Source organism: Cotesia typhae, unplaced genomic scaffold, assembly GCF_013202065.1.
Source record: "Cotesia typhae breed Kobodo isofemale line unplaced genomic scaffold, CoteBio_Ctyphae contig_123, whole genome shotgun sequence".
Taxonomy (NCBI): domain Eukaryota; kingdom Metazoa; phylum Arthropoda; class Insecta; order Hymenoptera; family Braconidae; genus Cotesia; species Cotesia typhae.
The window spans coordinates 1,447,511-1,471,490 of NW_027423715.1; the positions used below are offsets into that span (position 1 = coordinate 1,447,511).

The 23,980-nt window shown below is 27.3% G+C and overlaps 1 protein-coding gene across 1 annotated transcript; it reads left to right on the top strand.

The window, feature by feature from the left end:
* The first annotated feature begins 469 nt into the window (after window positions 1-469).
* LOC141535867 (neural cell adhesion molecule 2) lies at window positions 470-23,969 on the top strand. The gene is made up of 10 exons (XM_074256032.1): window positions 470-593; window positions 6,379-6,720; window positions 8,055-8,165; window positions 8,386-8,589; window positions 10,000-11,205; window positions 14,052-14,384; window positions 14,505-14,716; window positions 17,269-17,492; window positions 18,210-18,315; window positions 23,831-23,969. The coding sequence occupies exons 1-9, from the start codon at window positions 470-472 to the stop codon at window positions 18,313-18,315; spliced, it is 2,862 nt and encodes a 953-aa protein (XP_074112133.1). The 3' UTR covers window positions 23,831-23,969.
* The last annotated feature ends 11 nt before the right edge of the window (window positions 23,970-23,980 follow it).

Below are 23,980 nucleotides of genomic sequence, written 5' to 3' on the forward strand. Positions count from 1 at the left end.
ATAGTTGTTAGTGGGAAGTGCCTTGAAATAAATCGTGAAAAAAATATCAGTGATTGATTAATGCCTTGTATTGGTGAATAAGAAGGCAGAGGAGGAGAAGAAGCACTCTTTCGGATACAGGCTGTTGAGGAAACATAAATGGTCGTACGCAAAAGGGCTTCCCACCTGTAACCGCTCGATAGAGCCGTCGGGTAGTAAAGCAGTCTACTGATACTCTCTACCTGATGCTTGAAGGCTCTGAGAATCCCTTGGGGTATCGGCGAAGCCCTAAAACCAGCACTGCTTTGCTTGATTAATCATGGAGGATTAATTAATATGCTGGGTTTTGTGAATTATATTTTTCATCCTATTTATAGTTGTAGGAGGGATTATTGTTGTTATTTTCGGCTGTTGTTGTTGTTGTTAGTTGCTAATAAGTGATATTAGGGGGTGATTAATATGCATCAGGAGCTTAAATCGACAGACGATAATGATTAATTTACAGCTGTGTCTGAGGAAGTCGGGGTGCGTTAGAAACCCAAGACACCTAGACGAAGCCCTTGTTATTCCTCTTCTATCGCTCTGGATTATCGGATCCTTTTGCGTTAAAGATAGTAAGTCTATTTTTGGGTTTTATTTTTAATGATATTATTTTTGTTTTATTTACAAGTCGATTGATTTTATTTTTGAGATAAAAACAGGCTATTGTTCGGCGAACCGGGAAGTTTTTTAAAGCCGGAAGATTTTTTTGGGGAAAGGAATAAATTTTTTACATAATTAAATTTTTTATAGAAATTTTTTTAGACGATAATAAAAAAATTAAATTTATTAAAGAAAAATTCTTGAAAAAAAAAAATTGTTCTGATTGATTAAATTTTTTTCTAGTGCATTAATTCAAACAGAAAAATTCTTCAAAAAATTTTTCTGGGCTTAATTAAAGACCAAAAAATTTTTTTCTTTTGAACTAAATTAATTTTTTTTATTTTTAAACAAAAAAAATTAAATTTTCATCAAAGATTTCTTCTCTTTAGAAACACTTCTAATTAATTTTTTTGTATTATATAAAAAATTCACGATAATTTATTTTACTATTCATTTTAAAGAACTTTTAATCTTTTTTTAAACGAGCAAAAACACAAGTAACATCCTTTTATTTTTTATATCTTAGTCATACATCGACATACGCAGCAAAAAAAAAAAAAATATGAGTTGATACTCGTGTTCTAAAGGATTTACTTCTCTTAATGAATACAAAGATGAAACAAAAAATAAGACAAAATACTTTTTAAATTTGAATTTCGTTTTAGAGATAATAATTCTTATTTTTTGTTTTAGTCAAGATTACAATATTTTCTAAAATAATATTTCCACACAAATAATTTTATCAAATTTTCTGGTTGTTTTCTGTGATAACTAAAAGCAGGTTTACTTAGTCGAAAAAAAAGGTCCATTATATTTTCCAAAAACTCATATTTAGCTACCCTATATTCTCTCTTCCCCTATTTCTATTAATCTCAAAGACACATACACAAAGATTCTGACCGAAACGCTCCGAGATAATTCCCTCTTTACTGGATCATTTTTTACGAAAAGAATGTGCTTTCAGTAGAAACTTAATTAAATATTAACACCCTCACAGGAGGCCACCAATAAGAACGTTTGCATCTATTTCAAAATTATTACGGAGTATATCAAAAAAAGCATGACAAAAATTCTTGAATCAAGAAAAAAAATTTTTTTACCAAAAATTTTATTTTCGCAAGAAATTTATTATTTTCCTTATTATAAAATTTTTTTCTCTCGAGTCAAGCTAACCTTTCTGGTCTTGAATTAAGATGTAGCAATTGTAATTTTTCCTATTATTTTTTTTTTCCGTGTAAAAAGTTCTTAAAACATACTAAATACAAGAGACAAATACGGACAAAATCGTGCAATGTAAAAATAGCTGCTAAGAATTTAAAATAATATAAAATATTTAAATACATATTTAGTATAATATTGTGAAGGTAGTACCTGCGGTGAGAAATTTATCGAGTAAAATTCGTTCATAGACTACTTCTACATCTCTTACAGAAGATTCCTATTAAATGTGGAGTCTTTAGGAGCTGTAGTTTAAAAATTATAATTTTTTATTTTTAACGCCCCCGCGAACCCCTTTGAGGAAAGAATTTCTTAAAATCCGTTCTTAGCTGACCTCTACGTAGCAAAAGTAATATTCCTAGCTAATTTGAAGTGCAATTCTTATAATATAACATTTTAATTTATTGTCCAAATTTTCAAGATTAAGTTATTTGAAATATTTTGAATACAGACGAGAAGTTAAATAATAATCTATAAATTTCAATAAAAATTTAGGTAATTTACTAAATAACATTTTGAATACTTTGCGCAATTAAAAGTACAGATTCAGAGCATGTAGTAGTAATAATTAATAAAGAAACTCAAAAGTTATCTCAGTTTCTCTCGTTCTAATCCGATTTTGCATAGCAAAATCAACTACGTAGATCAAATAAGGCTTTGTATAGGATATTTGACACTTGTGGTATCTTCAGTACTACTTTAACGTCGAGGTAAAATCTATAGACTTGCCATAAGACGGAAAAAAAAGTAACAGTGTTTTTGAAAAAAAAAATTAATAAATGTTAAGACCTCTAAAACAAAAAAAAAAATAAATTAAAATTTAAGTAAAAAAAATAGTAAAATCGGTTCTATCGTATTACCATGGTTTATTATCGTAACTCCGGGCAGCATAATTAGAAAATCCTGTTCTCCACTCTCTACCCCTTCCTCTAAAAATAGATCTAGTTACTATGCACATGAAAACCATCTCGCTACATTGTGGATTACCATTTTCTTCTCTTCCTACAGAAAATTGTATAAATAGAAAATTGAACGCCCTTTTAAATTAATTCAAACTTATGTGTTTTTATAAAGTTCAAATATAATAGACGTATATTCTTATATCTATCAATATATCAAATGTATGGGTGAATGTGGAAACTGAAATAGCTCTCTAACGCCTCTCAAGAAGGTCCTATTGCTGCATATGTGTTAAATGAAGTGTATTATCCAATATTTGACAGATAAACTCCAAGTAACTTATTGAACTACTGAATCATGATGTTATTCAAAGCTAAATATACTGAAAGATATTTATAGGTTTTTAAATTTTTAACTAAAAAAATTATACAATTATTTAAACACAAAATTTTGGATTTTTTTTTTAATAAGTCCTCAATTTTTTCATTCGTTTGTTATAAAATTAATTTACAGTTATTATGTAATTAAATTTAGTTACAATTTAATATTTAATTATATTTTTTAGAGAAAAAATTTGTGACAGTCGGGACGTAGACAAAAAATGATTTTGTGATTGATTAATTTAAAAACTATGACAGATAAGTTTTTTAGATTAAATTTTTTTTAATCTATATCATTAGTTCAATGATTTTAAAACTAAAAACTCGAATTTTTTTTTTTTTTTTTTTTTTTTTCAATTAATAATTACTAGCCAATTTTATAATTCTCTATACAATATATCCTCCACAATCACAAACTAGAGGGTTTACATCAATAATTGAATTCGTAAAATAACAATTTTCGTATTATCTTATACCTCGTATACCCAGTAATGATTTTTCCATAACCAGCGATTGAAACTCTGTTAGTCTCTACACCTACTGAACAATTTTAACATTACCGTCGCCATAACCATATCCATTACTATTACTATTACTATTATTATCATTATCATTATCACTAAAGTCTAAATATAAAACATTATGTATCGAAGATTGTGTACAAGAAGTATATACAATAAAGCACGTCGACTATAGAATGGCAGGATGAATAGAGATGTATAAATGCATCGAGTGTAATCTTATCTGATATTCCTCAAGAATGGGAGCAACGAAAATATCATCCATGCATCTACATACACGTATACTCATATATTCTCAACAGACGATATAAAGCTCGGAAAGAAACGAGCACACAATGAGGCTCAGAGAAAGCTCATGCGCAATCAAGCATCACGCGGATTCACGACGTGCATAATACTTTTTCTAAAGTATAAAATAATTTGACTTTCATTTAAAATAATAATAATAATAATAATAATAAATAAATAAAAAAAAATTTGTTAAACTTGAGACGTTTTTTTCCGAAAGTATTAAAAATACCTAAGTATCACATAACTGGTGACTAGAGAATGTAAGTAACTCCCTAAAATCCCCATTTAATGGAGACAATAACGACACGATTGAATAGACACAGATAATCCGGTCAACTGTCATAGTCACAATGTTCTGCAGAAAAAGCTCAAATTCACCCGTATGTATATATATAGATATATAAATATAAAAAAATAAATATAAATGTAATCGAAAAATAGAAGGCGCTTAAGCGGATGAAATTGCTCGTTCGCGCGGCTTAATAGACTACCAAAATACGTCCCATCAATTTATCCCCGCTGCATATATAGATGTATATCCGTATGCAGAAATCTGTCGAAAAAATTCAGAACAGAAGTGAATTGAGCTTTTATCAAAAGTTTCCCTTTGGGGAAAAAAAAAAAAATGAATAATTAATTACTCGACTAATTACGATGGACATGCTGATGAATGCAAGCATCCGGGAAATTTATCCGGCGGATAGATACCATGCACCGCATGATACCCTAAAAGCATACCGCAAAAGCTTTGGTTTGATGCGAGCAGACCGCGATGCACGCGAGTTGATTACACAATGAAAAGGCCAACAGTATTATATTGGGGATGGACACCGAGTGAAGCTCTTCTCTCTTTTCCGTGACTATCACAACGAGTAAACCTTTAGCATCTCGCGAACAATAATGTTATCGCGTTTCTGGTCACCCTCGCAGCGCAGCGTATTTCCCCCCCCCCCTTTACTCTTCCCCTTGTGAAACTGCAAGCTCCCTTTGGAGTCTCAGGTTGAACGTACATGTGCGCTTTGTAGTTTCCAGTGGAAGAGAAAGAGGGCCGAGGGCTGAGGGTGGAACTGTATCATGATTGATCTTAATCGATTGTGAAAGCTGGTACACTGATTCCCAGTGACGCGCGATGCATTGCCAGTCTGTGCACAACAATACATACAGCAGATGACGTTTATAGCACAGTATTTTCATTACTCTAACGCTATTCGGTGGACTGTGCTGGATTTCTACGACTACTGCTGCCATGACTGCCGCTATTGTGCCCAGGACTATCCTCGTCCTCCATAAAAGCATCAAAGTTTAGTGTTATACCCAGTATACAGCGCTCAGGATAAATCTATATAGAAAGCTTATCGTGCGTGTCCAGGGTAGTGTTAGGCTGAAGCTGTTCCACTCTCGCGTGCGTGCGTGCATGGACTTGTGCACACTATCGCGGAGGAGTTCGATCGATACCCCACAGCGCATGACCGCTATTTCGCCATTCGCTGCTCATCCGTTATCCAAACTCTATTTCTCATCTCTAATGCTCTTCACGGGCAACTTGGACTGTTACTATTATTATCATTATTATTGTTATTATTATTATATATTATATGGCTCTGTGCTCTCCAACTTTCTGAGATTCAGGATTGGCGAACTTGTTGCCCAAAACGCAGCTAATTACTCTTACAAATAGTTTGATGTAGGAGCTTTTGGATTTCGCTTTGGAGTTTAAATTTGTTTTGAGGGGTTTTGATGTTTTCGAGGCCAGAGAGAACTGATTAGGAGATTTTGCGGTTTGGATTTTATTTTTGGAAATAGGATTAGTTAGTTTCTGAAAAGGTTTTGTAAGTTACTTTATCATTGGCGATTTGGGTTTGTTAATTGGGTATTATTTTGAATGTGAGTTTGATGGAATTATTAATAGAAAATTTTCGTGAGTTAGAATGAATTTTTTATAAACTTAAAGCTGAGTTTAAGAATCAATTAAGTTGAGTCAATATTCGTAAATTTTAATGTTTGTTCAAGATAAATTTATCGATTATCTGACACTATTTATGTTTGTAAATAGCAATTTATATTTATGCAATTATATGAGAAGAAATATCAGCTCTTTTTGATTTTATATTCTGTTTATACAATATTTTTGAAAAGTATTTATATTTATTTAGTACACGACAATCTTGTTTTTATTTTTATTCCATATGTTTTATAAATAGAAAAATTATTATAAAAAATCAATGAAGCTTCTTACACATTGTAAATATTATTTCTGAAAAAAAAAAAAAAAAAAAAAAAAAAAAAAAAATTCTTTAACTAAATTAAATTTATTTAAATTACAGTTTTATACAAATATTTTTTTTTAGTCTTGATTCAAAAAAATTAAACTCAAAAAAATTTTTTTCTTGAAAAATTTCTGCATGAAAATTTTTTATGATCACTAATTTTAAATAAACCTGTTTCAGTCCCCATATCTCACGTGGTGGCAATCGTCGGGGACCCGACGTACCTGCCCTGCGACATCTCCACGAGCGATGAGGGCGACTCGGTTCACCTGGTGCTTTGGTACCGCGAGGACCTCGGGGCTTCTGTCTACAGCATCGACGCCCGGGACCGGGACTTTAACATCGCGGAGCGATGGTCCGACGACGCGGTCTTCAGCAACCGGGCGTACTTCCGCCCAGACAAGAAGCCAGCAGAGTTGGGGGTTGACAGGATCCGCGAGGAGGACGCCGGCATTTATCGATGTCGTGTGGACTTTCGCCTCGGGCAGACGCGTAACTCCAAAGTCAACCTAACAGTGATAGGTGAGATGAGATTTAAATTCATTAAGGAAATAAAAAATTAAATTAAATTAAGTTACATTTACTTAAATCAAGAAAAATTTCTTAGTTAAAAAATTTTTCTACTTTCAGAAGTAGAAAAATCTTTCAAAATAACAACCAAAACTTTTGAAATTTTAAAGAACTATTTTATTATAATTTAAATATCCATAAATAGTTAAAAAAAAAAAAAAAAAATTATTTTAAATAATTTAAAAATGGCGCTAAAGTTATATCAGTCCCCTCAAAAAAAAAAAAAAAAAAACCTGGTTAGCGCGCGATGTTTTGGCTCTTCTATGGGTCTAAAATTAAAAAATAAAAAAAAAGGGATTTTTAATCATTATAGGAGGAATTATAGAATGAAAAAAAAAATTTTTTTAAAAGAAATAGCGCGTAGTTGAAAAATTTTTTGAAATTTAAATCAAGATAGAAAAATTCTTCAAAATTATTTTCTTGATTCGTAATTAATATTTTTTTCTGTCGGTATTTATCACTTTAACATATGGCGTTACTAATGCCAAAAGGGCGTATCTCATAATTATAAGCTTGATAATAATACCCGTGAAAAATCGCCAGAAATCTGCTAGTAATATGATAGCGATAATTGCTTGTAAAATTAGCCGTGCTAACTCATGTCCTGGCGTGTATTTTGCGGTACATTAATTTATATTTTTTATTTTTACTCTTTAATAGTATAAAAGTCAACAATTCCATTCAATTATTTATTATTAAAAGTTCAATAAGAAATTATTTAATTGTTCAATAATCAAACATCATTTTTAAATTTTTTATTCCTAAATTTAATTTCATAAAAATTGATCATTTATTTTTTTAAAATATGAAAAAAAAAATTCTTCTGATTCAATAAATTATGAACATTTTCATTTTTTAAATTTATTAATTAATTGAAGTTCATTATAAATTTTTAAAAAATGCCCAATTGGAATGCTATTAGATTTTTATTTCAACAATATAATAAAATAATTATTTTAATTTAATTTATATTTTTAATGATAAAATTTAAAGTGTGATTAAATTCATGAAAATTGATAATTTTTTCACAAAAATAATTACCATTATAATAAATAATAAATCTAACTATTCCGTTCTCTCCATTTGTGTATTATTTGGTCCATTTGAGTGATATAGACAATATCCATTACACATTACACATAAATAACTTATTGTCACTTAGTTAATTGGGTTATTGATTCATTAGCTTGAAATTAATTCATTTGATTTATTGGTAAATTATCAATATCAATCAATTGTATAATTGAATTAATAACAAAAGGGATATTTAACGTTATGTCCGACAGTTCCGCCAAAAAAGGTCGTCATTATTGACGAGAACGGCATCACCAGGGACAAACAGGTCGGACCGTACCTCGAGGGTGACGACCTGGAATTACATTGCGACGTTTACGGCGGTAAGCTACTTATATTACTTATTTCTTCCATTGAATTGTTTGGGAAATAAAAGGAAGTATTATCATGGGAAGAGAAGAATGTAAGAATATACCTAATCATAATAGCAATAATAATAATAATAATAGATAGATGGACGGATGGTAGAATAAAAGTATAGATTTATCGGGTTATGTAATATTTTGTAATATATTTATGAAAGAGTTAATACTGTCGATACAGGTAAGCCGCCGCCATCGGTAACCTGGTACCGCGGTCATAAATTGATCAGCAACAAACCAGAGGTCATGAGAGAGGGTGTGCTCCGTAGCACGATTCTAATAAAAAATTTAGGACGCCGAGACGTCCAGTCCGAGCTGACATGTAGCGCAAACAATAATAATAGATCCATACCCTTATCTGCTACCGTCCGGATCGACATGACCTGTAAGTTTTTTTTATAATCTATATTATTAAGATAATAAGAAAAATTTTGTTTCCAGAATAGTCGTATGATAAAATCGGTTTTTTTTTTTTTTTTAGTGAAATTATATAATTAAGAAATGACCTTGTATCTTGTGAAATATTGACATTTTTTAAAATATAAGCTCTATCCGATGTTACACTCATCAAGACCTTTCATTTGAGTACCCACATCAATTTTTCATATATTTATATATATTACATATATGTATATATGAAAAATATATGAAAAATTAATGTGGGTACTCAAATGAAAGCTCTTGATGAGTGTAACATCAGGATGAGCTTATATCTTCAAAAACGTCAACATTTAAGAAAGTAAAGTGAAATTTAACAAAAAACAAATTTTAACAATAAGCAAAATTTTAATTATTTATAGTTCACTATAAATAGTGACTGCAAGGTTTCTAGTGTTTATTATTATTATTTTTTTTTAAATTAGGTAATTGGCTTCATTTAAAATTTCTTCTTCCATTTTTCATGGGTATTAACGATCAATAAAATCGTGCAATTAAGGAAAAAAAAGGAGTATTAAAATTAACGCATGTAATTGATGGACATTATTAAATTAAAAGTGAACATTTGTTTTATAAATGTAAATCTATTTAATGAACAATTTTTAAGTGATTATTAAAATTGTGTATTGAAAAAAAAAAAAAAAAAAAAAAAAACATTCTGGATAGAGTAACCGTATTCATTCGGTTAATATTAATATTGAATTGAGTGAATATTTGTCTGATCCAAATAAATGTCCATTTAATTTATTTTTTTATAAATTTACTTTTATATCGCAATTATCGGGATTTTACATGGAGAAAATTATTACAAATTAAAAATAAATGCATTCGATTGATATTGGGTCATTGAAATATTTCTATGAGCTGAATTAATATCTATTTAAAATTAAAAAAAATAATTTTTAATAAATACGAATTTCAAAATTCAAGCAAATAGTGTTGAAAAAAAAAATCATTAAATAGAAATATTTTTGGTAATTATTTACAAGTGGGGTCAACCCCATTTTAGGTCATACGGCTTGTTTTTACGGCGCATTCCGTAAAAAAAAAAAAATATTGGCCTCATGTTTTTTTCGATAAAATTTCTATTTTATTTTATTTATTTTTTTTTTTAAAGTACATAAAAACGAACAATTAAAAAAAAAAATAAATGTTGAATTTCACAATTTTCTAAAAAATTTTTAAAATTGTGATAATCAACTTTTTTTTTTTTTTTTTTTTTTCAAAAATCAAATAAAAATTTCATTGAAAAAAATGAAAATGAAAATGGTTGACCCTACTTGTAAATATTTACGATATTTAAAAAAAAAAAAAATTTCACTATTCAAAAACTAAAACAAATAAACTTTTTGAAAAGTCGGGCCATTGGATGTAAAAATAATCGGCGCAAACCAGCCTCTATCAGCGGACAAGAGATACGACCTGGTGTGTGCTACATCGGGTTCACGACCTCCAGCCCTGGTGACTTGGTGGCGGGATGGCCAGCGCCTGAACGACTCGAACGAGACGACGTCGAACGACGGAAACGTGACAACTAGCGTCCTGTCATTTGTCCCGAGCAAAAGCGACGCTGGCAGACACTTATCGTGCCGAGCGGAAAATTCGATAATAGGAATGGGCCCGATAGAGGACGAGTGGGTGCTGGAGATTCAGTACAGACCGGAGACGCGAATCCAATTGGGAACCTCTCTGAACAGGAACGCGATTCGCGAAGGCACCGACGTCTACTTCGATTGCCTGATAAACGCCAAGCCGGGGGTTTATAAGGTCGAGTGGCGGCATGACAACCGCACTCTCCAGCACAACACCACTCTCGGGATAATTATAAGCAACCAGAGCCTGGTTCTCCAGGGCGTGGAGAGGAGAAGCGCCGGGAACTACACTTGTGTCGGGTTTAACACCGAGGGCGACGGCGAGAGCAAGCCCTTCCACCTAAACGTGATGTTCGCGCCGACGTGCAAGCCCAACCAGACAAAAATCCACGGAGTGGCCAAGCAGGAGAAGGCGAACATTTCCTGCCAGGTCGACGCTAATCCTCCGGTCGTAGAATTTCGGTGGACGTTCAACAACTCGGCGGAGAGCATCGATGTCGCCGCTGGTCACATCATCAAGTCCGGCACCTCTTCCGTCGTTTCGTACACGCCCATGACCGAGTTGGATTACGGCACCCTCCTCTGCTGGGCGAACAACGCCATCGGGAACCAGCTGGTGCCCTGCGTCTACCACATAATACCCGCCGGACACCCGGACATGGTCCACAACTGCACCACCCACAACGCCTCCACCAGCTCCTTCTCTCTCAGGTGCACCGAGGGCTTCAACGGCGGCCTCCAGCAGTCCTTCCTCCTGGAGGTTCGGGAGAGCAACTCCCAGGAAATCCGCGCTAACTTGACCTCCAGCACTCCTCAGTTCAGTGTCAACCATCTCGAGCCCGGGCTACTCTATCATGCCTGCGTCTACGCGTTCAACGAAAAGGGCCGCAGCGAGCCCGCGGTCGTACAAGCCGGCACCCTCAGGCTACCCGAAAAGCAGTTGACTTCTGAAACAGCCGGAAAATCAAGAGGTGAGTAATTAAATAACTTTTTAAGTGTTGCTAGTTTGAATTTTAAATTTATGCTAATTTTAAATGCTTCCAGTTCCTTTTTTTCTTTCCCATTATATATACTTCACTCTATTTAACGTTAAAGATGCTAATCATTGTTTTTTATTATTTTTACGGGTTGTTATTTCTTTTACTCGGGATATTTATCGTGTAAATTAATATTGTCCGCGTTTTTAAGTATTTCAAAGCAACTGCGGGATCAATTTATTGCGGAAATATAATTATCATATAGGTTGTTAGTTCCCATTAAATACTAAATTTAATGCATTTTCGAATTATTTCCAAACGCTTCACGCGGTTTAGTTAATTTCAAGGGTGTAATGTGTGTAAATATTCGAATATGTTTTTTTATGGAAATTTATTTGACATTTTTTTTTTCTTATGTCAAAAGTGAACACGTGTCGAAAAATTGGAGATACTTTTTTGATGAAACTGCAGTTTTTATGAATATCTTGTGATTCATGAGCCGTAATATCTGTGGTTTCGGGAAAAATAGTTGATGAAAATTATTTTTGTTTGGGAAATACTAAAAAATATTATGTACATTTAAAAAAAAAAAAGGAATTGATATTTAAAAAATTTTTTTTTTAACCAATTAATTTTTAATTATTTATTATTCAATTTTTATAGAATAATTTTAGTAATTATTTACAAGTGGGGTCAATTTTTTTTTAAATTGTTTTTTTATTTTTTTTTTTATGTATTTAAAAAAAAAATATTAAAAAAAGATAAAATAGAAATTTTATCCAAAAACATAAGAGCCAAAATTTTTTCCAACTTTTAAATAACTTGTAAATAATTACCATAATTTTTCATTTTATTAAAAAAAAAAAAATTAGCCCTAAAAAAATTTTTAAAGAAAAAATATCAAATTATTAATTTGAAGTAATAAAAAATTAAAAAATCCCAAGAAAAAAAAATTTAACAGCTACTGTGTGTTGGAAATAAAACAGTCGATTTACTCGTATTAAAAAGGTTATTAAATTACTTTGTTAATTACAGCAATATGTACTGAAACTGGTTCATATGTTTTATCATTAATATCGTTATAAAAAAAGACTCATTAAATCACTGTTTTCCAATCTTTAAATCGATAAATGAATTTTAAATTCATGATTGAAAAATGCGTTTCAAAGATTAACTATTCCAAATGTCCAGATCTATTTATCCGTTTATTTATTTACAATTCAATAGCACAAAAACTCGAAAACATATGATTAAAATCGGGACAGCGAACAATATTTATTCGAGGGATTTTGTCAATAATTATGCGTGATGATTTGGGTAAACAAAAAGCGGATACTCGGTGATTTTAAAAGATTATTATAACAACATAATGATATCATCGTCGCATAACACACAGATATTAGTTACGTTAACTGTACGATTGAATATATTAACTATAATTGCATATACATCACGTTGTCCTGCTTTCAACCGCTATTTTGACAAAATTAACTGCTCAAGTTCCAGGCGTTCTATCGACAATCCACTTAACCTGTTACCATGTTTTATACATAGCTGGTACAAATATATTTGTCATAAAGAAATATCGGACAGAAGGACGATTTTCGTTTTAGATAGATTTTATTTATTATTTTGCTAGAAATAACTTTTTTCCTGGTATATATATTTTTCGTTTTTAAATAAAATATTATTTATGTCAATTAAAAATAAGAAAAAATTTTTTAATAATTGATAAAGAATTTTTTTTTTTAATTTATTATTGAAAAAAAAAAAAAATATTTTAAAATAGTAAATAATTTTTATTGATTTTCGATGAGTTCTAAATAATAATAGATTAATTTAATTTATTATCAAATAATCATAAGCTGCTTAATATTGATTTTAGTAAATATTTTAGTGGGAGATATTTTTGTAAACTTGGAGTTGTATATTATAAAAATATTTCAAAAAGTACCCTCGTTTTTTTATAACGAAATAAATTTTTTCAATTATTAAAAATTATTTTCTATTTGCTAGTTTTGTTTTTTATTAAACTTTATTTTTTAATTATGCTAAACTATAATTACCTTTATGGTAATTATTTACAAGTGGGGTCTACTATTTTAATTTTCATTTTTTTGAACAAAATTTTTTTTGAAAAATTTTTTTTTTTTAATAAATAAAAAAAAATTGATTTATTACAATTTTAACAAATTTTCAAAAAAATTTATAAAATTGTTATCTTTAATTTTTTTTTTTTATGTACTTTAAAAAAAATATATATATATATATATATATATATATATATATATATATATATATATATATATATATATATATATATATATATATCAAAAACATTAAAAAAAAGATAAAATAGAAATTTTATCAAAAAACATGCAGCTCAAATTTTTTTCCACTTCTAAATAATTTTTTTCCACTTTTCAAATTTTTTCCCATTTGTAAATAATTACCTAATTTATTTTTAATATGTTACTTAATTAAAAAAAAAAATGAGGACAATATTTTCTGTAATTCTTGACTGAAAAAATTAACTGAATAAAATTTTTGTTTGATTCTAATAGAATTTAAGAAATCAACTTGAATTAATCCAAAATTTTGAACTAAAAACTTTTTCTCAATTTTTTAAATTTAATCAAAAAGAATTATAAATTTTGCTCTTAAAAATTTACTCATTAAAAAAAAAATCCTCAGTATCATTAATATAACTAATTAAAAAAAAAAAAAAAAAAGCATTAAATTTCCCAAAGCAATTTTTAGCCTCATAAAAACTGTAGAGTAATAAAATAATAATTACTAATATAACATTTTATTGTAATTTTGCATGTGTAATAACCCAGAACGACCGCGTCATCACGTAAAATTGACTCCAATGCTGAGTGTGATGATCGGGGTGGTCGCTGCCCTGGTAATAGTAGCAGTAATCGTAATGATCGTACTGAGAATACAAAACGGGAACCCAGACGACCAGGGAAAGCCGCATCTGGAAGATCTTGACAAGAATACAAAAGTAATACCAATCCAACGAGAACTTAGATTCCGTGAGGGATGTAATTTACTTGTCGACGAGAAACACACTACCGGCACGTTTGGAAAATCGCTGGAGGCCAGCGCCGGCGAACTGAGCGAGACCGACGATAAGAATCCTGATATAATCCCCCAACAAGTTGCCAGTAAGATATTTATCTCTCCTCAGTCTCTTTATTTATCGATGCCTCGACGGCCCTCCAATCTTTTTTAATCAACTCTTGTTTATTAATTATTTTTTTTTATTCTTGATTTTCCTCGCCAAGCCGCTGCAGAAGAGCCCTCGGATTACGTGAGGAAAAGGCGTCTCCAGGCGGTATCTACTATAGACACCTCGCCCTCTCGAAGTCTTCTGGAGCAGCCTCCGCTCCAGCAACAAGCTCTCGCAGGCCATGAGAATTACGTCGGTTACTGTACCATACGAAGTGGTATGCCATTACGTGAACTATCCGCCTTAACGTCAAGTAAACACAAGAGCGTAAGTGTTAATCAATGTGAACTAATTGTGCTTATATTAAGGATACACGCTAAGTCAAATTCTCAAGCACATTTTTGACACTCCTATCTTCGCTGCCTAAACATTCCATAAACACTTTATTAATTCTATCTTTTATATTTTACTCGTACAATATTTTTTAGGAATTACAATTTAGATTTTTTTTTTTTTTTTTTTTTTTTTATAAAAAAAAACATTTAAACTTAAATAAAAAATTCAAACCAGGGAATAATAAAATATTATATATTTTTAATAATTAAAATTACTAATTCAAAGCATAGAATTTTTTTTATCATTAAAAAATTGCGACGTTTCATCGATAAATTTATTTTATAAATTAATCTTTGTTTTTCATTTGATCTTTGACATTTTTACAATAAAAAAAAAAAATACTTTTTAAAAATCACTATTTAGATTTTTTTAAAAATAAAAAATATTATTTAGATTTAAAAAAAAATTTAAGTCAGGGAAAATAAAGTATTGAATATTTTTAATTATTGACATGACCAATTTAGGGCATGTAATTTTTTTAATTATTAAAAATCAGTGACGCTTATCGGTAAATTTATTTTATAAATCAAACTTTATTTTTTTTTATATTTGAAATTTTTGCACTGAAAAAAAAAAAAAAATACTTTTTTTAAAAAATTACAATAATGTACTTTTTAGTCAGAAAAAAATTTTTTTTCTCTGAACAATTGGTCAAATTGATTAAAATAATTGTTATTTAAATATTTGAGACATATATTTATATTCTTTTATCAAATTGTTGATTTAAAAAAATTCTTAAGCCAAAAAATCCTTGTCTGGACATAATTTTTATTTTTTTTTTTTTTTTTCAGTTTAATAGAAAAGATTTAAAAAAAAATAATTGAAGTAAAGTCCGCTTAGTTTATATTTAATTTTTTACAACTCTAACTCCGCGTCAATAAATTATACAGTCGAGTTCAACTTAAATATTTATTATTAATTCGATAAATAAATGAGTAACTGGTGGATTAATTTACTCGGAAAGTTATCAGCGCAAACTATGATACTAGGAACATAATTTCTATTTCCACTAAATTTATTCAGATCGGGTTACTCTGTCGAGAACTATAATGTGAGTTTGTTATTTTTTGTCCCTTAGCCGATCTTTAATAATTAGGTGCATTATTCAACGAATAAAGAAAAATATTTATTTACCTGATATGTATTAAATGTTTCAAAAGCAAATATTTACGTGAAAATTTGTATAAATAGTTTGAATTTTTTTCTAGATTCAACTTTATATTATGTAAATAATATAATTAAAACAACTCTGTGCGGACCGAAGAATTTATATTGATTTTAAATTTATTTATTTATTGTGCATCAAACTACGAAACAAATATTGAGTCGTTGAAGTTTGTATGAATTTTATTTTTTTATTTTTATATCAAAGTAATTTAAAAAAAATGTTTTTCATTAGAATTTAATTTTTATAAAATTTTTTTAACTGTTATATATCTGTTAAATTCAGTATTAATTTGTTAAAAATTTCGTATTGTATAATTAATTTATTTTTCTTCACTTAGCCAATTTATTTGAGAATTCATTAAGACCCCAGGGGTAACAAACACTTAGATCTATCTGAAAATGATATAAAATCCTCAATCCGGGGAGAATTATCTCTGGTATAGTTGATATATACCCAGACACTCCTTCTAAAATGCATCAATACCGCCCGAAAGTATCAACAATTTGATTAAATGCAGAGGATATGATTTCTAACTAAGCGGGTTTTATCACTCTGTTTAGTTTATACTTCAATAATAATTTGAACTAATTAATAACTGCCGCTAATTAGTGATACTAAAATTAGCAGATGTTTATAAACTTTTGATTTTTTGAATCAATAAAAATTATAAGTAAAAAAATACTTAAAAAAATTGCACTTAAAATTTTTCACATGTCAAATTTTTTTTTTTAATTTTTTTCAATAAAAAATTTTCAGATGTCAGCTAATTTTATTTTTCATGGATAATTGATGCTAAAATTATCAGACATTAAAAAATTGGTAAATATTTACAAATGGGGTCAATCATTTTAATTTTAATTTTTTAAATATATATCAAAAAAAGATAAAATATAAATTTTATTCAAAAACATGAGAGCTAAAATTTTTTTCAACTTTCGAAGGCAAAAAAAGCTATCGAAATCTTTATTTTTTTATTTTACGACATTTTTTATCAAAAATTTTTAAGGATAAAATATCAAATTGTTTATTTGAAGTTATAAAAAATTTTAAAATATCCCGAAAAAAAATTTTTACAGCTAAAAACAAGCAGAATAAAAAAAAATTGAAAATATTAATTTTCTACCTAGTTATACCTCAAAATAGGGTTGATCCTACTTGTAAATAATTACCAAAAAAATTTTGATTTTTTAAATCTATAAAAAATATAAGTAAAAAAATATTGAACTTAAAATTAAAAAAATTTTCCACGTCAAATTTTTTCTTTTAATTTAATTTTTAATAAAATTTATTTTCATCACTAATAAAAAGGAACTAGTTTCAGCCGATGATGAACAACCAAGTGTACGAAACCGGAATGTGTACCCTGCCTCGACAGCACTGGCCAAGTCCGCGGATCTCGCATCACCAGTCTATGACGATGACAATGAATCCGCCAGTGTTGTACACCGGTCTCGGGGTTCTAAGGACCTGCCCGAGTGCAACGATCCTGACCAAGGACCACGAAGCGCCAGCATCGCGTGTGATGGTTCCTCAGCAGAGGTGCGTGCAAACTTCCTCAGCCTCTTCGAAGGACTCCTCTGGCATGCCAATGGCCCAGGGCCCGGTCACCAAGAGGGAGAGCTCCGTGTGACCTACTACCCTTAATTTTAATTTAAAATTTAATTTAAACCTTAACAGGATTGAAATCTCTCGCTCGTCAGCCTTACATTTATCCAGAATTATTTATTTTATTGCTGGCACAAGTTTTTAATCGCCACCTCATCAACTGTTCAGACTGTACAAAACTGCGACGATCGATTTATTTCGCCATACACGTACACGTACACAAAACACCCTCACCCTACTCCGCTCCTCGACACACAAAGTAATACTTACACCCACTATTAAAATAATAATAATACCAACACCAACTACAATTACAACAAAAGAGACCCAGCATCAACCAACTAGCTAACCAACTATTTTTTTGCCTCTCTACGTTCGATCAAGTGCCCTTTTTACATATTTACAAAGGACTTAATCAACTACTTTCGTCGGGACACTTGTCGTGTCATTTTTTATTATCAATTAATGAAAATAATAATAATAATATTTAAAATAATTGTAATATTAACTCAAGACGAGAGAAATTTTTATGAGATTGAAGACGATAATTAGATGAAGCTAACACAGTTGAAAAATTTTTGTTTTTTTAGTTGAAATTAATTTCTTCTTTCATTTTTTTTTCCTTTTTTTTTTTTTTTTTTTTTTTTATAGTGAAGATTTTATACAACAAAGTATCTTAAAGCTGCAAAAGAAGAAGTTTACTCAAAAGAAGAAATCTTCAACAAAAATTTCTAAATTGAGAAGAAAAGTTTTTTAAGTGAGTAAAAAATTCTTCTTTTATAATTTGTTTGTTTTAAGTTAATTAATATTTATTAAAAAGTTGTTATTATTAAAATTTTTTAGGGTTTTGTTTTATTAGTGAATTGATAATGCAAAGTTTAATCAAAATTGTTTGGAGTTAATTTTTGTTAAATTAAATTTTTCAATTGAAAAATTATTTTGACTTACAAGAAGAAATTTTAAAGAAAAAAAATTTTTTTTTTCGTTTGCAATTTTTTTATTTAAAATAAATTAATATTTTTTCATTTAAAAATTTTTTTATTGATTTTTAAATGTGTTAATTAATGAAATTATAAATTTACATAAAAATTAGTTGCAAAATTTTATATCATAAAAAATAACAATAATTAAAATTAAATTTACTTTGTTAAATAATTAAATTTTTTTTTATGGAAATTGTTATAAAATAATTTATCTTTAAAATAAAATCAATAAAAAAATTTTTTTTATTCAAAAGAAGAAAATTAAAAAAAAATTTTTTTTTTAGATTGAAAAGACAAATTCTTAAACATTAATTAAAATAATTTACTTGTATAAAAAAAAATCCAAAAATTTTCCAACTGCGTAGCATTAATATAATTATTTATAATCACAATAAATAAATAAAAAAATAAAGAATGTGTGAATGAAATGAATGATTTGTTGTTGTAAATATCGAAACTTGAAATATTGAATATTTTATACACATTTCTAGCACTTCATTCATTAAACCATTAATCATATTTGCCGGTATTAACGACATAAACATTAAATTCGCTGATTGATTTAATCGGGAATGAAATAATCTGATATGAATATAAATATAGTTATACATAAATAAAAACATAAAAAAAAAATGATATTGTGGATGTAATTACCTTCACCGAAATTTCGGATTTGTTATACATAAGAATAAACATATAAATATATAAATAAATATTATTGTAACGTGAAGAAATGAATGAATTTTGGTGTATTTGAAATAATACCAGAATGGAGCAGACACGCGTTGAAAAAATTGAAGATTTAGTAATAAAATAATAAAAAAAGTAAAATAATAAATTCTTAACGAAACATATCGTTCAGTTTTCCATCAAGGAAACCGAGTTTGTATACAAAGAATAAATTCAATAAATAATAAACTTATAAAAGTGTTGCTGTGAATCGTAACATCGAGATTTTTATTACAAATACTTCTATTCGGTCTGCTTTATTCCGGTTGATATTGTTGTGCGTAATTGATGCGCAACAGTCTGTATAATGTGTATTATAAAAATATTACTGATAAAACAATAATTTCTCTTGCAGTTTGTCTACAAAAAAAAAAAAAAAAAAAAAAAAATTAATAATATTAATATTAATATTGATAACATAAATAATGAATAATATATAATAAACATGACTTAAAAACTAAAGTTAAGCATTTGGAATGAATTTTAAATCATTCAAGTTATTTAAATAATTAAATTATATATTAAAAGGTGGATTACATAAACTTTAAGACCAATTTATTCATTAAATCCTTGCATAACTTCCCCTTTGACTTTACTTGGAATTAAGTTGCCCATTAGAAAATTGGATTGTTTTAATTAATAACTTTCGTAATATCAATGTAAATGAAAATTCAAATTCATTGATCATTTTTGTCTAACGTTAATGGAATTGATACGCGAATTGATCAACATTCCATTTTAATGACTTCATTTTGTATATTAATTTGATTAATTTTTTTTTTTTGCTACGATCACCTTTAATTATTAACTTTGTGTGAATTAAATATGCATAGGGTGTATGATTAATTGAACGCTTTGTTTTTATTTATCGCCGGGAAAACATGCGCGTAAATTCCATTTATTTTTTTAATTCAATTCTCGTTGTAAATTATGCAGCTTATATTACGGTTCGATTAAAATGTTTTGATGCGTTATTATTGTACAATCCACTGGATAGAAGGGTTGTAATTGAATTATTAATATTTTTATTTTATTATCAATTTTTTTATTTAAAACGAATTAAGTACATTTATTTTACTTTTTACATTCTTTTTTTTCATGTTTGTCTGATTCTATTTCTGGTCATTATGCAGCTCTTCTATTTTTGGTCTTATTGATTTTAGTTAATTGTTAATTATGTCGCAGACTGAAATTATCAATTTTTATTGGGAATTATTATTATTATCATTATTTAAAGCTATTTTTTTATTTCTTCTTTATTAAATTTTTTTTTTTAATTTCAGTTATTAGTAAAAATCTCATAAAATTTTTTTTTATTTATTTATTTAAAATTTTATGTAATTAAATTTAATTATTTAAAAAATTCATAATTATTTTTTTTAAAATAAAAATTTTAATAAAAAAATAAATTTTTAATCAAAGTAATTAATTTTTTCTTCAACTTACAATTTTATTGAATCAAAATTATTTTATTAATAATAAATTTATTTTTGTTTATTCAAAATTTTGTGAATAAATTTAATTATTTTTTTTTTTTTTAAATAAAAATTTTAATAAAAAAATAAATTTTTATTTTAAATCATTAATTCTTTCTTCAACTTACAATTTTATTAGATTAAAATTATTTTATTAATAATAAATTTTTTTATTTATTCAATTTATATGTAAAATATAATTTAAATTATAAAATCCATAAGTTTAATATTTTTCCATTGATAATTTTTTTAATTATTTTAATTCACTCTAAAAATATTTTTAAACTAAATAAAAAAATTTTATTTTAAATAAATAAATTTTATAATTTATTAAATGCGATTACTTGTACAAAATTCCCTAAAAAAAAAAATTACCTCAATAATAAAAATAAAAAAAAACCCCTAGCTTTTATTCACAACTGTAATTATAAACTTAATTATTAAAATGAATAATCCAAAAATATTCAAAGCTGCATAACTGACATAAATAATTACCAAGTAAATTATAAAATATAATCACAACATAACAAAAGTGTCAACTATGAAATAGAAGTGAAAATTATGTGTGATTAAAGTGTGAAATTAATATAATAATAATAATAATAATAATAATAATAATAATAATAATAATAATAATAATAAATATAAATATAAATATAAATATATAAATGTTCTGTATACTAAAGTAAGCATTTTTAGGACTGATTAATATTTTAATGTAATTCCAGTATAAAAATTTCCATATTTAATTTATTTATCAATCCTGTACATGATATTTGCTCTTTTTTTTTTTCGGAAGTTTATTTAGTGAAAAAATTAAAAAAAAAATAAATACAATAAAAAATAAATAAATAAAGAAGACAAAATTGAATTTACCAAAAATAAAAAAGGGAATAAGACCGAGATGTATAATTAAATAATTTTTAATGTTTCCGTCATTAATCATAAAAAAGTAGTATTTATTTAATAAAGTATTTTAAAACGAGCCACAATCTCGCTCTTCGCTCTGTTTGTGAATTAAGTAATAAAGAAAAAATAATAAAATTAAAAAAAAAAAAAAAAACAAAATTATCATTTGAATAAGTAAACTGCGAATAAGAGACAATTTTATATAAAACATTAAAAATGAAACAACAATGTATTTTAATTAAAAAAAATTCTTTATCCTAATAATAGATAGACACCTTTTTATAAAGCATTTTCCCTATTTGAATAAAATAATAATAATAAGAATAATAATAATAATAATAATAATAATAATAATAATAATTCACGAGCTAGAGAAAAGGGATTAAGAGTATCTATAAAAATAAAACCATACGTAAAATAAATTAAATAATAAATAAAAAAAGATATACAGAGTAATGAAGAAACTTTGCTGTCATGTCAGTTTTGTTCGGAAATAAATGATAATAATAATAGAACGTATGACGTCAATGGTATATGTAAATAATATAGGGCGTCACGGGGATAATAACCGCAAGACGGAGATAAACTTCTAGAGACAAGATAAAAATGGAAATTAATAAAATAAAAAGTGCACAAGCACCAATCTGTTGACTCACTGCCTATTTAATGTAACAAATAAAAATAAGTTGATAAAATATAAACAATTAAATTAAATTAAATGAGTTTAATCGGATCGATGATAGTCAAAAATATTTAAAATTATAAATGAATAAATGAATAATTAAGTAATTGTTTAAAGCTTAGCATTATATAAAACAAAACTGTATCCTTACTTGCATAACGTTGTTTTTTTTATATTGTAAATATTCTAAATAAATAATTGTTTTTATTCAAGTAATATTACCCGAGTTTTGTAACACTAAATTATTCCTATATAACATACTTTTATTTGTACTTTGGATTTAGTCGAGTGCATTCGGATAATTACTTTGCATGTTTAATTAACAGGATTAGTTTTTTTTTTGTAAATTTAAGTGCAAAAAATTTCTTTGAAACAAATTAATTAATAAGATTGAAAAAGTTATACTAAATAATCTCTAATAAAAGTTTATAAAGCGGTAGCAGTTTTGTTGCCTCCCAAACTATCAGAGATAAATAAATTAAATAGCTTTGTTAAAGAAGCAATTAAATTCTCTTAAACTAAAAAAAGTCTTATAATAGTTAATAGTTAATACTTGATAGTAGTTATATATATAATTTTACACCTTTTTACTTCCAACTCGCAACAACTAGTATTAACTTAGCATACTTTTACTAAACAAACTTTCGGAATATTTAATTAGATTTAAACTGCTAGGTATTTATATATACCTCCGAAAATTATCAATTAAATACAAGTGTATTTTGCGTAAAAAATTTAATATAAATCCTTACTTAAGGGGCACAATTGGGGTGAAATTTTTCGAAAAATCAAAATTGAAATTTAAAAAAAAGTAAATTTTAATAAATTGATATATTTTTTTTTTTAAGTAAATAAAAAAATGAACAATTAAAAAAAATTGAATATCACAATTTTTTAAAAAAATTATTAAAATTGTGATAAATTTTTTTTTTTTTTTTTTTTAATTCATTTTTTTATATATTAAAAAAAAAAATCAAAAAAATAAAATTTACCTATTTTTAAACTTTTAGCTTCCCCATTTATTGATAATCTAATTAGATTAATTGGATTTTACACTTAAAAAAAATTTTTTCGCGTGTAACTTAAAAAAAAAATTAATTTTTTTCTTAAAAAATTTGACTATATTTTTTAAAAAATATGTATTAATATTTAATTTTTTTCTTCAAAAATTTGACTGTATATTTTTAAAATATGTATTAATATCCCCTCAAAATTTAAAAATAATTTATTTAGGAGTTGTTTTTATTTTAATTCCCAAAAATTGTCTTTTTTTTTAGACTGTCACACAGTTTATGCCCCTTAAAATAAGAGTTTAATTAAATAATAAAATATTAAATATTTAAAAATTGTCACGGTAGACTCAATAGAGTGTATGCATATTAAATATTTACTTTTTTCCTCTCGCATAGTCGAGGACCGACGGTGGAGGCGGTAATGACGTTTCGCTCGGATTACCCAGCCAAACAGTCTTACTAAAACGTCCTTTAATCACAGGTGTCTGCCATTTATTTGCCGAGGGGACATTAATCATTGATTTTTCACCGCTCGCTTCAGCAATCGCTATTGTTCTGTAACTGAAACAAACATAGAGGATGTACAACTGAAAAACCACACTATAAACTAATACTATGCAACAAAACACAC

What these genes read in the sequence shown, in the direction of transcription:
- LOC141535867 (XM_074256032.1), top strand. Translation starts at nt 470, where the DNA reads ATGATTAATTTACAGCTGTGTCTGAGGAAGTCGGGGTGCGTTAGAAAC. An exon ending in CGTCCGGATCGACATGACCT is followed by an intron (nt 8,590 to 9,999) that starts GTAAGTTTTTTT and finishes CTTTTTGAAAAG; the next exon opens with TCGGGCCATTGGATGTAAAA. An exon ending in CGTCAAGTAAACACAAGAGC is followed by an intron (nt 14,717 to 17,268) that starts GTAAGTGTTAAT and finishes AAAAGGAACTAG; the next exon opens with TTTCAGCCGATGATGAACAA.